The 14041-nt window shown below is 49.4% G+C and overlaps 1 protein-coding gene across 1 annotated transcript in view; it reads left to right on the forward strand.

Moving 5' to 3' along the window:
• Positions 1–14041, forward strand: part of LOC133346234 (striated muscle-specific serine/threonine-protein kinase-like) — a 44882-nt gene that overhangs the window by 9668 nt on the left and 21173 nt on the right. The window contains 12 exon segments of the mRNA XM_061557774.1: positions 705–817; positions 1491–1766; positions 2762–2920; positions 5770–5959; positions 6795–6921; positions 6923–7190; positions 7887–8006; positions 9245–9349; positions 10042–10248; positions 11024–11147; positions 11604–11776; positions 13849–13961. Coding sequence (XP_061413758.1) covers positions 705–817; positions 1491–1766; positions 2762–2920; positions 5770–5959; positions 6795–6921; positions 6923–7190; positions 7887–8006; positions 9245–9349; positions 10042–10248; positions 11024–11147; positions 11604–11776; positions 13849–13961 — 1975 coding nt within the window.

Raw genomic sequence — 14041 nt, forward strand, 5'->3', positions numbered from 1 at the left:
TCCTTCCGCCCTACCTCCAATTAGCACGGTTGGCTGCGTACGGTGCAAAATAAGTTCGACGTACATACATACCACGCGTCGCGTGCCTTGCCAACCTTAATAGGTGCTTGCTAACAGCACTTACTTACGCCATGCACGTGTATGGTTTACAATGTTCTACGCTACACCCCCTGCAGTCAAGGCTAAGAATACCGTCTGTGAGCAAACCGAAAGGATTACACTCCTCCCGTGTTAGGCTGCAATTTAAATCCACAACAGCCACACGTGGGCTAAAGGGACATTCCAAAGCAGTGTGTAACCCTTAAGGTACGCGCGCCGAGGATGATGATGATGGCCATATAAAGAACAGCTCACGTGGCGGAACTGTGAGCACGATGCGCGTCTCACATCCGTCTTGTTGTTAGTGGTTTTGTTCGCGTTGTTGATGTTACAAAAGTAGCAGGATATCAGCACACCCCATGGAAGCAAGGCCAGCTATGCTCATATCCAAAGGAGTGCGCTTGTATCACAACTTGCCCAGAACTTGCCCCCCCCCCTCACTAGTGCAATGTAATGTGTTGCTTATATCGAAACTTGTTTTTAATTAGATGTGCTTATATCCAGCTTTCACTGTGTGGTTGTGTGGTTGTTCTCTTCTTGGTTCCCTGCAGTCACGAAAGCTTTAAATCGAAATGCGTGGTTGTTGTTGTCGTTGTTGTTTTCAGGTCGGCTATGGCTGACGGGAAAGTGGGCCCGTTCTTGGCAGTTGTGGCCAACGGAGACGCCTTGGCGCAACGGAACGCGATCCCCAGGGGTGCAGGCAGTTCGGGGAGCTCAGGTGAGAACGTCTGTCTCTGTGTGCATGTCGTTGTGCCTCTGTCAGTGGTCTATCTGCTGCTGGATGAAGGTCTCCCCACGCCGTCGCCATCCCCTCATGGAGCTATTCAAAGCAACGGTCCATCTCGCGTCCAGCCACTTTTTTTTGTCACTGAAATTATAGGGACAGAAGTGATTGAGCGCGCTAAAAGTTGAATCTCGGTTGCTGCCAGGTCGAACAGAATCCCCTCCAGTGCCCAATTAGTGCGACTAAGATGCTCGCAGTGGCGGATACACATTGCGGACCGTTAAGAAGTGTTAGGACTCGTGTAGCCGCGAACCGTATGAAACAAAGTCGCGGGTCGAATACGGGCCGCGAGCAATTAGACATCGTCATGAGTACAGCCCTCCGATGTTGTTCGGATTGTACCGCATGTTGTTCAACAATGCCCGACGTTTGGCCGCACGTACTGGGAGCTTTTTTGCAACACGTCGAGCGAAACGTCGGGACACGTGGTGCCGAACAGCACGCGGTACCGCGGCACCGGAGAGCTCACGGCGCGTCACATCCACGAAAGCCAGCGCGCAGGTGGTACACAATAGCGGCAGCGACGTGCACCAACATCATCACATCGCTGCTCGAGGTGATTGATGCTGGTTGGCATCTCTGCCCACGCGCCTTCTGTGCCGTGCAGTGGGCGAGCAGCAGCAGCAGCTGCAGCAGCAGCAGCTGGCGGTGGTGAGCGCCACGCGAGAGGTGTCGAGCCGAGCCGGCGAGGAGGCGGTGCTCGAGTGTTCCCTGCTGGGGCCGCCCGACATGGACGTGGACTGGTGGCGCTCGGGCCGCCTGGTGCAGCCGGCGCTGCTCGGCTGCCGCATGCGCTCCGACGGCCGCAAGGCGCGCCTCGTGTTCCCGGCGGCGCACGAGGAGGACAGCGGATTCTACACGTGCCGACTCAGCACCGCCAAAGGTGTCGATTTTTTTCTTTCTTCTTCTAAACTTACCAAACGCACACACGTGCTAGGTGTGTAAGGGCCGATCGTTTCATTCCAGGATCTTAATCGGGGTACAGGTATCTCAGAGTTGTCCCTTGGGTACGACGATTCGGGGAGAGACCGCCCCGTGCCCCGCATTTTGGGGGGGCGGGGGGGGGCTACGCGCTCTGACGTCACGGTGTCAGATGTGTCGTTTGAAGGCATCAGGAGGCCCACACATGATTTTCCCCGGGCCCCGCATCTCTCTATGTACGGCCCTGAGTGGTATACAGCCCTTTGACAATCCACTATTGGATAAGCCCCCCCCCCTCCCACCATCCAAAACCACACTGTCGATCGTGGAGGTTGTTTGACCATACTTCACCGCGCTAGTCGCTACGGGTTGTTCAAAGCGGGGAGCACAGAATAACAATTCATTTCCTGATCTGCCCTCCGCTTCCCACCGCCGTGTGACGAACCTGTACAGTATGTGCTGGGTGGTCACCCTTCCAAGCGCTATGCAGGCCCAAGCCTGCTTAGGTTTCGAAACATTTACTCCTTTTGCGAATGCGTATCCAATAAATGTGTCCACATTAAATGCCATGCGTAACGCATTAAGGCGTATACCGCCTAGAGTTTGCTGTTCTGCGAAACGATGAAATCTACTCGACTGGAGCGCATTATGGAAACTTCCATTCGTTACTGAATGCAAATGTATATATATATTTACAAATCTCAGTTGCTCAGCATAGGTCCCGACAACCCCAGAAGTCAAGCGGCTAGCAACAAACAGCACTATTGAACTTGTGATAGATGCACCTGTCGGTCAGACGATACACCAGTTAAGTCTTTACAACCCGACGTATATTGACGACCGTCACTGCTGTCAAAAGTTTAAAGCCGCGCACAGCAGCTGCGTCGCTCGTGCCATTCCAAAGGTTAACGAATCTTTTATCCACTCGTCCGTGTCCGGTGTTCGCGGCACGCGCAGAGGAGCAGACCTGCTCCATCCGCCTCGTGGTGAGGCCCTCGCTGCTGCCCATCTTCACGCGCAAGCCCGAGAGCCTCGACGTGGCGGACGGGCGCCCCGTGCGCCTCGACTGCCGCGTGAGCGGGACCCCGGCTCCAACCGTCACTTGGTTCCGAGACGGTGAGCAACGGGGGGGCCACGTGTGCTAGGAGAAGTTCTCTTCAACCCCAACCATAACCCGTCCCCCCCTTCTCATGACCCCAGCCAATGGCGGAGCCAGGATTTTTGGTCAACCCATCCAGCAATGAAAAATTATAGAGGAGTTGTTAGTAAATAAGGACTTGTCCCTTGCTTTTAATTCGACGCGTGTGCGGCGATGGCACAGCCATCGATCGAGGGTAGAATTCGAACCGTGCGTGATCTGCATCGCGCTCGCTGAAGGTGAATGCCTTCAGGGAAGTCGTGGACTGTATACGCAACTGCGCACAATTCTGAGTCACTTATAACCGCTTTGCCGTTACTTATTGCCAATTATGGACTCAGACTATTGTCCTATCATCTCATAGAGTCCCTGGCACATAATAATATGCTACACAGTGACAGTGGGGGTCGCAAAATGCCGATGTATTACTAATAAACCCCAATGATCCGATCGCACCACGTCCACGACTCGCCCCTAACCAACCACACTCATAACCGCCACCAACCCTACAATCACTTCAACAACCCTAACGCTAACATTGAACCAATCCCTATCCATTGCGCACAGTGCCAGCTTGAACTTAACCCCAGGAAAGAAGCGAGCCAGAACATGCACTACAAACTAGATGGCCAGTCGTCTTCTTTCGTACGGCTGATCATGTAGATGCAGAGCATCAACTACAATTTCACATTCAAGTGGCCAAGCCAGATAACCGCATCATGAGCAGCGCAGTTGGAAATCGCCGTGACGTCTCCTTCGTATGTGTGCACAGACGAATTAACGAAACAGGCAGCACGTACGCCTTTTGGCGTCATCTGGTCCAACACCAATGGAGACTAGGTTCTAAGAAAAGCTGTCTCGGGTGTGGACCAATCAACTTCAAGGACAGTGCATATCATTATCAGAGTTGTTTCTTTTTGTTTGCATTTTGATTGCTTGTGTTGTGGTTATTGCAAACATGATCCCTTGTATAAAGGTGTCAGTTTTTGTACCAGTTGAAAGGGTAAAAACCTACTACTATAGGCAGCACGAGTCAAACATTACAACAGTGTCGGTACAAACGAAAAGCGTAAAACGACCAAACAACAAAATCGATGATCGAGTCAAATCGTGACCCAGATGCACGCACGCGTATATGCTGAACTTCTTTCGCGCCGTACGTAGCCAACCGTGCCAATCCGAGACGTGTGACAATGCATCCAACTCGGCGGAGGAGGGAAGGGGTGGGATGTGCCAGGTGCATAAACGATGCAAGGAAGCTCAGTGGCCACCCACGTGGAGCCGTGGCCTTTATGTCGAACAGCTGTCATCACCACCGCGTGGGGCAGGGATGCACGACGCGGTGTCGTCTCATCGGCACGTCCAGGTCCACCCGTTCCCACAGGCATTCGATGGTTTGTCACTTGTGCGGATTGTGATTCGATGCACGAATCGATATTTTTTGTAATATCGTCGAATTGTGTTTGTCGGCTTTTGTCTCTGTATCACTCGCTCCGTTAACCCAATGGTTGCATTAGCACAACATTCGCATATCAATACAGGGTTATCCAGCTGCCACGTACGTGTGTTGAACTTCTTTAGCACCGTACGTAGCCAACCGTGTTAATCGGTGGTGCGGGGGGGAAGGACAACAAACTAAGCACAAAAGGCAGTAAGGGGCCGTTCATAAATGACGTCACGCACCTAGGGGGGGGGGGTCAGACATTTGTGACGAGGGGGGGGGAGAAATGTAACGTCACATCAAAATACGCAACTTTAAATAAATATAGAATTATTATAACAACACTAATTGTTATAACAACACTCCTACAACATCAGTGCAGCGCCACATCAAATACGCACTACAATGACAATAGTTTAAAGCGATTTGAAGCATGTTTTATTTTCAAAATGGAAATATGGTTTTGGGGGGGGGGGCAGAGCTTTGTGACGTCATATTTGAGGGGGGGTCTGACTTTTCGTAGCGCCGTGTGACGAGGGGGGGGGGGGTCAAAAATCGCCCAAAATCGCGTGACGTAATTTATGGACGGCCCCAAAAAACATATATATATAGCTCAGCGAGCTTAACCTGGTGAAATAAAAAATTTAGTTTTATAATAGGTGGCATTGCAGAAAATTGTCCTTCGCAGCACAAAGAGACGCCACTCTATCACTCTGGTTTCTCTATATGCTGTGAAGAAGGGCCATTGACAAAAAGCATAAAGCTTCTTCTCTATTGCCCATTCTCTTCCCTCCTCTCGCCCTCTCCACTCCCTTCCCTTCCCTCCCTAACCCTTTCGTGATCCCCAAGTACCCTCTCTCTGCCATCTAAATAATTATATTCTGTCACCGTTTTTAAACTATGTTAAGCGATTTGAGTGAAGACGCTCTATAAACATAAAATTAGACTAGATTAACATCTACTTTTTGTTTGTTCATGCCATAGTGTTATTGATTCATGTGTTGAGTTATTTCCCCCCTCGTTAATTGTGCTTGTGCATCACTACCAATGCAACAGCAGCAGCATCGCCAAATCACCTGTAAAATAAAGGCAACTCTTAACTGATTCTAGATTTGAAGCTTTCGTGACTGCAAGGATCCATACTCTCAGTTCTTTCGGTAAAGTCACGTAGGTAAAAACAATTTAAATTAATAAAAATAAAATAATAAAATCACGACGTTTCGGAGGCAACACAAGTCTCCGTCATCAGGTGGGACCGTCACAGCCAGATTTTATTATTTTATTTTTATTAATTTCATTTTTTACCTACGTGACTTTACCGAAAGAACTGAGAGTATGAACTCTAACTGGTAGAAACAGCAGTATTTTCCACTGCACTCTGCCCAGGCCGGCCAGTGCAGAGCGGCGAGAGGCGGCGCGTGTCAGCGGAGAAGGGGCTGCACTGCCTCTCGGTGCCGCACGCCTCCGCCGAGGACGAGGGCGAGTACACGGTGACGGCGGCGAACACCCACGGCGAGGTCAGCTGCTCCTGCACGCTCATCGTCAGCGAGCCACGGGCCCCGCACGCCTCCAACATGTAATTCAACTGAGCCTCCCCCACCCACCCATCGCAGTGCCACCACAAGGCCCCCGTTCCCCCACACGACTATACACGCAGGCACAGCACAGGAGAGCTGGTGAACACAGCTTGTGGGCCACCGTACGCCCCCTGCTGCCACGGGACACATTTTTCAATGGGTCTCTCTACTCGCTAAGCAAACGTTTGCTCGTTTTGCGAACAAATGGGTCTAAATTGAAATTGCTCGTTATGATGAATTCTCATAGAATAGAAACGATTGTTAAGCGAGTGACGCCTGTAGGGGGCAAAGGTGCTATGGCAATTTTGAACCCTATCTATTTATAGTCTCGGGATATTTTGACGTCCAGCATTAAGCAGGCAGCATGTATGTGTTCTATGGTAAATACACCTGCAGTATTAACCAGGGCGGCTGTGGGTCTCGAACCGTGAATCTCTGTAACAAGCTATGAACGCGCTACTGCTCGGTCAATGAACAGATTAAATTACTTATTCAAATCAGCATGGACCATGTGATTGGATAGAATCCATAAAGTGTAGTTTATTTTAACTGAAGACTCATTGTCTGTCTCCTTAATAGGTTTACTCTACACATTTATAGAGGACACGTACATTATTTTCCTGTTCGCAATCAGGGTAACATTTTAACCATTATTTATTCTCACCACACTTATTCTGAGAGCAAAGTGCCACTGGAAATCCTCGCAATTGAGATTAGCAGTTACCACTGCCCGATAGAGCGCAATGACGGGGAGCCCTTCATCCAGCAGTGGATTGATCATGGCTGATGATGATGATGACGGAGCGGTGTGAGCATCTCTGCCATGCCTTGCAGATCCAAGCGCGACATGATGCCCTCCATCGCCGAAGAGCCCGAGCTGGGCGAGGCGGAGAGGGACGGCGACGTAGAGTCTCACCGGGACGGGCCTCGAGACTCAGCCACGGCCCGAGGTCACTCCGCGCGGCGTCTGGCACCGCCCAGGTCCGGCAAGGGGGCCGCTCGAGACGCCCGGTCGGCAGGGGTCCCGCGCCCCTCGACCCCCTCCGGTCCTCTCCTCCAGCGACCCTAAGGCCGCCCCGGACTTCTCGCAGCCACTGTGCGACGTGGCGGTGCAGGAGGGAAGCTGCGCCGTGCTCGAGTGCCGGGGCCAGGCGCGCATCCCTCCCCAGGTGTCCTGGCTCCGGCAGGGCGAGCCGGTCCCGCTGGGCGGCAGGGTCACGTCCAAAGAGGGTGAGGGCTGCCCACTCGATCGCTCAGACGCTCACACTAAACACGCTTTCCCTGCCTCCGTCTCTTGTGATTCGGCAAGGGATAACCGGACTGATGCCTCTGCGTTCGATATGATGACAGTGATTATGTTGAGGGTGTGTCTGGCCAGGCGAATACGTGGTTTGAGAACCCAACTCAAAACTGGCTTTAAATTCCAGTCGGTGGTGGGTGGTCCATCCAACTCTACATTATCGTGGTTGTTCTCTCCACTCACCTACCCCAACAGGAATGTTTAATTCCCACTACTCACCCAAGTAGGACATAAGCAGTTACCCACCTTCTCTGGAACTGAGGCACTTGGACTTTTTATCAGGAGGCAGGGTGATACTTCCCAACTCCTCGGGATCCGAATGTTTCAAGTTTATATTCTTCATAAAAAAAGTGTTATTAGACGGTGTGACGCCTTGCACACTCTGCGCCTGGATACACGTGAGTATTATGTCATCGGAGTGGTGGCCATACCCGGTACCTACAACTGCTGTAAACAATTAATAATGCCCTTCTGACATGCGTCTCTAAGTGCAACCAAGGGGCTGCGAACGGATGAACGGTGTTTTGTGCTCAATGTGTTTCCCATCCCACGTTCCCCGTGTCTTGCCTGTCCCGTGGAACACCCGCATAATGGAGCCGCTGGCTGTGCCTTCTGTTTTCGCATAGAGAATGGCACGTTCAAGCTCATCATTCAGTCCGCAAAGCTGGCTGACGCCGGCGTTTACAAGTGTATTCTGTCAAACTCCGCGGGGAGGGCCTTCTGTCACGCTCATTTGCACGTCGTGGGTAAGACATGGCACGGGCCGGCACTGACACAAGCAGCAGCAGTAGCAACACTCGCAACAGCTGCAGGAGCAGCACCAGCAGCAGCAATTCCAGCAGCGGTAGTAGCAGCAGTAGTAGCAGCAGCAATAGTCGCAGCAGCAGAAGTAAAATCTCAGCACAAGCAATACCAACACAAGCAGCAGAAGCAGCAGAAGCAGCAGCAGAAGCAGCAGCAGTAGCTATAGTTATATTAACAATGCCAGCAGCAGTATCAGCACCAGCAAGAGCATCACAACCATCAGTCACAGTAGCATCACCAGCATCAGCAGAAGTCACAACAGAACGAAAATGATCGACTCTTGACAATCTCTCCGTGGAAGTGGTAACGGCCGACGATTGTAACCAATCCACTGTTGCCGCGCGTGATGATACGTTTTGGAGATCTGTCATTTGCTGTCCTAACAGACGTAGCAGAATTGTAAACTTCAGTTTGCTGCGAAGGGTATAGCCTATTCATTTTTTCCCCATCACAATTGTAAACTGTCTGTTGCTGCCGTGTATAGCTAGTATTATATATATGTGTGTTCTGACATTGTGGTAAAAAGTTACTTTGTTAAATGTGATTGCATGTGATCAAGGCCAATTGTTGCACGACTCTCAACGTGGACTGGTAATACTTTTTGGTAAAGGTCTGTCGTTCAGTTAATGATCTAAATAACAATTTAATTCCACGTGAAAACATTTTCAAAAGAAACACCTCGAAACACAAACAGCTGTTGTGGATACTCACAAAAGACCGTCTGACACAAGCTTTAGACTTCGTGAATTAAAAAAAACTACCGTACTCTTAACGTGAATTCGTGAAAAGACACTGAATTAGAACTTCACGGTGCAACAATCTACCCAGCACCCACATACAATTTAACCTTACCTGACCATAATTTTAATTATCTATTAAATCATCATACATTAGACTTCAAACTGTTGTCAGACAGCTGGGGTACACAGTATAGGTGCTTAGCTACGAGACGAGCGCTGTTTATTGTGTGGGTTCCATCATCCTTCAACCTCACAGTGGGATTCAGTAACCCTCCAATGTGTGAGCACGCAGTCAGATTCAGTGGCGTCACTTAGGCCAATGCCCCTTCGCCTTCCCTTGAGAGCTTCCCCCTGTTCATCCACGTTCTGCAGAAGTGTGTTGGTCCTGAAGTCACGGCGCGCATCTCTGTCTGTCTCTCTCTCTCTCTGTATCTCGGCAGACGCCACCCCCGGGCCTCCGGATGGACCCCCGATTGTCACAGATGTGACTGCCGACTCCGTGACGCTGTCGTGGAAACCTCCCAAGGCCTTCCAGGCTTTCTCAGGTCAGGCGCTCATCGTCATCTGTCCATTCAATCACCTCATTCGTGACAATGGGGTCAAATGAATATTCGCAATGGTTTTATTTCTGTAGTGAAGGTAAACGCAAAACCAACGCATTTCCCCCTGAATTGCATCGACAACGAAAGAGCAACCACTTAAAATTTTGTTTAGGCTTCATGCTGGCTAAATTCCAGCTCCGAGATGTAAAAAAAACATCAGTTTGACTGATATTTCAGTGTGAGAGTTGGTATTTTTCTTTTATCATGACTTAGATGATTCCAGCTTGGTGGTGGTGCATGTCTGTAATCCATCACTGTGGAGGCGAGGGTTGGTGCATCATACAGATGTTGTGAAACACCCTTTCCGTGGGTGTCGAGGAGGTACCATACCCTGGCTCGACAGGAGATGGCAGGACAGCAAGCGGACAAATCCCCATCTGTTATCATCCGTACAAGGACAAAGTGCTTCCCGCTCGTGTGCGTTGGCTGATAATATCTGAAAATAACAACCCAATGTGGCAGGACCCTCCTGAAAAGAAGAGTCATATGACTCAGTGTGGCTTCCTGGATAAATAAGTTAATTATTATTCATATCATGATATTGAACATGTACGTAAAAATTAATCTATTTTTTCCCCTCGTTCAAGATAAAATGCAAAACGAATTAAAGACAAATGCCACTGCTTCGTCGGCAGAGCCGGGCTCCGTGACGTACGCGCTGCAGTACCAGGTGGTTGGCCGCAGCCAGTGGATCGTCGTGGCGTCCAACGTTCCGGGCACGAGCCACGCGGTGCGCACGCTGCGCCCGGGACTGCACTACCTCTTCCGCGCGCTCACCGTGAGCCCGCACGGCTGCAGCCGCCCCTCGCCCGCCTCGGCGCCCACCTGCCTCTTGCCCCACGGTGAGGGCAGCAGCGACGGGGGGGAGGGGGGGTGTGGGGATGGGTGGTGGGGGTGGTGGGGAAGTGGGGGACACGCGGGCACAGTGGACACCGGCACCCGTGTGTGTGTGTGCGTGTGTCCGTGTGTGTGTGCGTGTGTGTGGGGGCAATAGTTTAGCGCGTCAATGCGCTGCGCTACGAACCCGGCGACCCGAGCTTTGATTCCCACTCATGGCCAACACGAGTAACAACTGAATGGGTCCTGGGCCTCCCCTAGGTCGACTCAGCCTCAAATGTGTATATTGGTGCGTGGTGTAAACATCGCCACTGGGGAGACAAAGGTGGTCTGGCGTGGTGTTGGCCACCCACCCCCTTTTGTGCCTTGCCGACACTTGCCCCAACAGTCGGTTAAGGAAAAAATCACACCACGTGCGTGTCTGCGTACAAGAGTGTCCACCAGCACACAGTGTGGCTGTCTACCAGCACACACAAGTATATCATATATATGAATCGTTTATTCACACGCTCACACTCAAGTGAGTCAGAGCAGTCAACACGTCGCGGCTGCGTACATAATCTTAGAAATACATGATACAAAATATATACAGGGGAATGGTGGTAAGGGCTACAACACATTGCCAAAGAGGGGGAAAGGGAAAGGAGGGGGAGGTCAGTTATTGCTGTTCACTATCACACACAGACACGTCTGGCCACCAACACAATAGTTGCCGCGCCTGCCTGTGAAAATAAATTTGCACCTTGACAGTATTCACGGTTGTTCGTTCTTCCTCCACAGAGCCCTTTCTCAATGAGCCTCCTCGCTTTGTCAAGAAGTATGAAGAGATTTTTGCGGTGGAAAATGAGCCCCTGGAGATAACGTGCAGATTGAACCATGTGCAGGCGACCGTGTCATGGACAAGGTGCAGGAACAACGCTCCCTCCTCAATGCTTCCATCCACACTCACACTTACGCTCACATCCTGAATCACGATTTAAAGCTTTCGTGACTGCAGGGATTCATCTTCTTGGTTCTTTCGGTAAAGTCACGTAGAATGGAAATAATAAAATAATAAAAATAGCTTTTTTTATTATTATTTAGTTTTCTTATTTTATAATTTCCATTCTACGTGACTTTACCAAAAGAACCAAGAAGATGAATCCTGAATCACATCTACAACCATTTTTTTTTTACTTTTTTCCACTTCATCGTGAATTCCAACATTCATAGCCAGCGCTTAATTGACAATCGATAAATTCTCCTGCCGTGCGCGCGTTTTGTACCGTCGACATCCGATCACGCGCGCCGCTTCGCCCGTGTTGTCGTTCGCCGTGACCGCGAGCGCAAGCAGCGCGTTTGTGACTTTAATTTTTTTTAGGAACGGCATCCCTGTGGACGAGAGTTCGGGCGAGGTGCGCCTGAGCTCTCGGCCCGGGGGCACGTGGGCGCTGGAGATGCCGCGTGCTCGCGCCAAGCTGCTGGGGGAGCTGGTGTGCACGGCGCGTGGCGAGTTCGGATCCGACTCCTACACGGCCGTGGTCTCGCAGGCCGGTGCGTGACTTCGTCTGTGAGCCCGGGGGGGGGGGGGGGGGGGCACACCCCAACGTGCCTCTTCCACTCGTGTCTCGGCCACCCCTGAGCTCGGTTTCACGTGGCCTTGGGCATCACGAAATATTGCAATCGGCCTTGGCTGAAGCCGCTGGGAATGTGCTCATGCCCAATGTACGGTCTCATTTGCGCCACGTGTGTATTGTCTATATCAGGGGTCGGGAACCTGCGACTCCTGCACTGCTGCACGCGGCTCTTTAAGGGCTGCTTCGTGACGTCATTCTTATGCATTGCGGCTCTTGTAATATTTACATTTTTAGCGAATTCGAAAAAATGCCTCTTGTCATTTTAGTTGCCCACCCCTGGTATATTCTGTTGCGCTCTTCTTGTTTGTAGTCTCTGTCGGTCGTTCTTTCTGTTTCTATCGTGTTGGTTCCGTCTGTTCGCCTGAAGGAAACATTAGGCTAAGTTGAAAGCGATCGATTCAAACACAGAAAATCAATTGCGTGGATTGTGAGGATACGAGTCGAGTTTAATAGATAAACGTATTGCTAAATGCCTGGAAATCGCGAATTGTTTAATTGGATTACAGTATAATTCAAATATATCATGAATACCGCAAATAGAACATTTGACTAACTCACAACATGATGCCAATAGCGTTATTGGAATATCATTGTGATAGAACAAAAACTATATTTTTAAATATCTTTAAAAAATATTAAATATAACAAAAACATATTTTTTAATTAAATAAGCCGGATTTTACTGTTTTCATCTCAAGGAAATAGCTCAACATTTCAGCCAACTGTCAATATTTAGGTAACATTCACGTTTACAGCAAGAAAATGGTTAAGAAAAAAAAACATATGCAGCAAAACTCCTGTCTCTGCATCCACATATAAATACATCATCATTTGTCCATCACCCACTGGCTTTCGCACACCAAATTTAACTGGAAGCATTTGTTTAAATACGCAAACCCTGGCCGGTTTTGACCTTCTGGGTCACATCAGCAGAGGCATTAAATTCGATTGAAACGAGTACCATCGTTGTGTAGGCTTGACGGGGGATGCGTTTGTGCTGGTGGTTCAGAAGCAATCAGCGGAGAGTTGTGGATGCTGCCAGATTGAGCGGAGATGATGTCAGTCCTCAGTTTATGAAGAATTGTAAAGGCATTCAGGGAGTTAATAATGGACGGGTTGTATTACCGTCGGCATTTGTCACAAATAGACCTTGGCCGTGCGGCACTGGTGGCTGTCGCATGATATTTAGTTTTGATATATAAACATAAACCATATTTACTAACCTTAACCTTCAACACTATCGGATTTAAAACTCACTTGACATTTAACAGCAACTTGCTGCATCAACGTAGCAACTTGTGGCGTTTTTTGGCATCTCTACTCTGGAAGTTGCACTTGTTATAAAAATAATCAAACCCAGCGAGGCACATTGCAGTGTAAAGTGCATTGGTCATTAGTTTGGAGCAAATACTGTACCGTGTGTTGAATAATCCAAGGTTATTTGGTGATCATTGGTTGACAACTTTGTTTGTGAATTAACGTCATTTACAGATTAATAACACGCTTAATAAACAGGCAATGGTTCGGTTTAGATGTAAAAATGAAATGACATTTAAGTCCATCAGCCCATGCATGGGCCACCTAAAACAAGAGACAGTATTCCAGTAGCATTAAGTTGAGGAGGCAAACTCTGGACCAATTTGGACTTATCATTATAATAATCCCAAAATCCTCCACAATAGTGCACAATAAATCTTGTACATCTATTGAAAATCATGATGATGATGAAAATAATGAAGATTACGATTATGCAAATGAGATGATAAAAAGTATGATACTGAAAATTACTACGGTTATGAAAAATATGACAAATGGTGATGATGAAAATAATGACACTGATTGGTGATGCTGATCCTGATGTTCACGATGAAAATGATGATGATGATGATGATCATGATAATAATGATAATAAGAAAAATTATTATGATAGAATGATGATGACTATCGCGGTCGGTCACTGGTGAGCAAACATTAAGCGCTGCGTTGCAGAGGCCCCGCACTTCGAGGTGATCATGGAGGACGTGGAAGTGCAGGAAGGAGACTCGGTCCGCCTCTCCGTGGTGGTGCACGGCCGCCCCGAGCCCGACGTGCTGTGGTACAAGGTGAGGAGGCTCGGCATGCTGAGCCCCGTCCGTGCTCACGGCGGCTCAAAGAGCAGCTGAACACCGCACTTTCCATCAAG

The sequence above is a fragment of the Lethenteron reissneri genome, chromosome 23, assembly GCF_015708825.2.
Source record: "Lethenteron reissneri isolate LAM-NWPU_2019-01 chromosome 23, ASM1570882v1, whole genome shotgun sequence".
NCBI lineage: Eukaryota > Metazoa > Chordata > Hyperoartia > Petromyzontiformes > Petromyzontidae > Lethenteron > Lethenteron reissneri.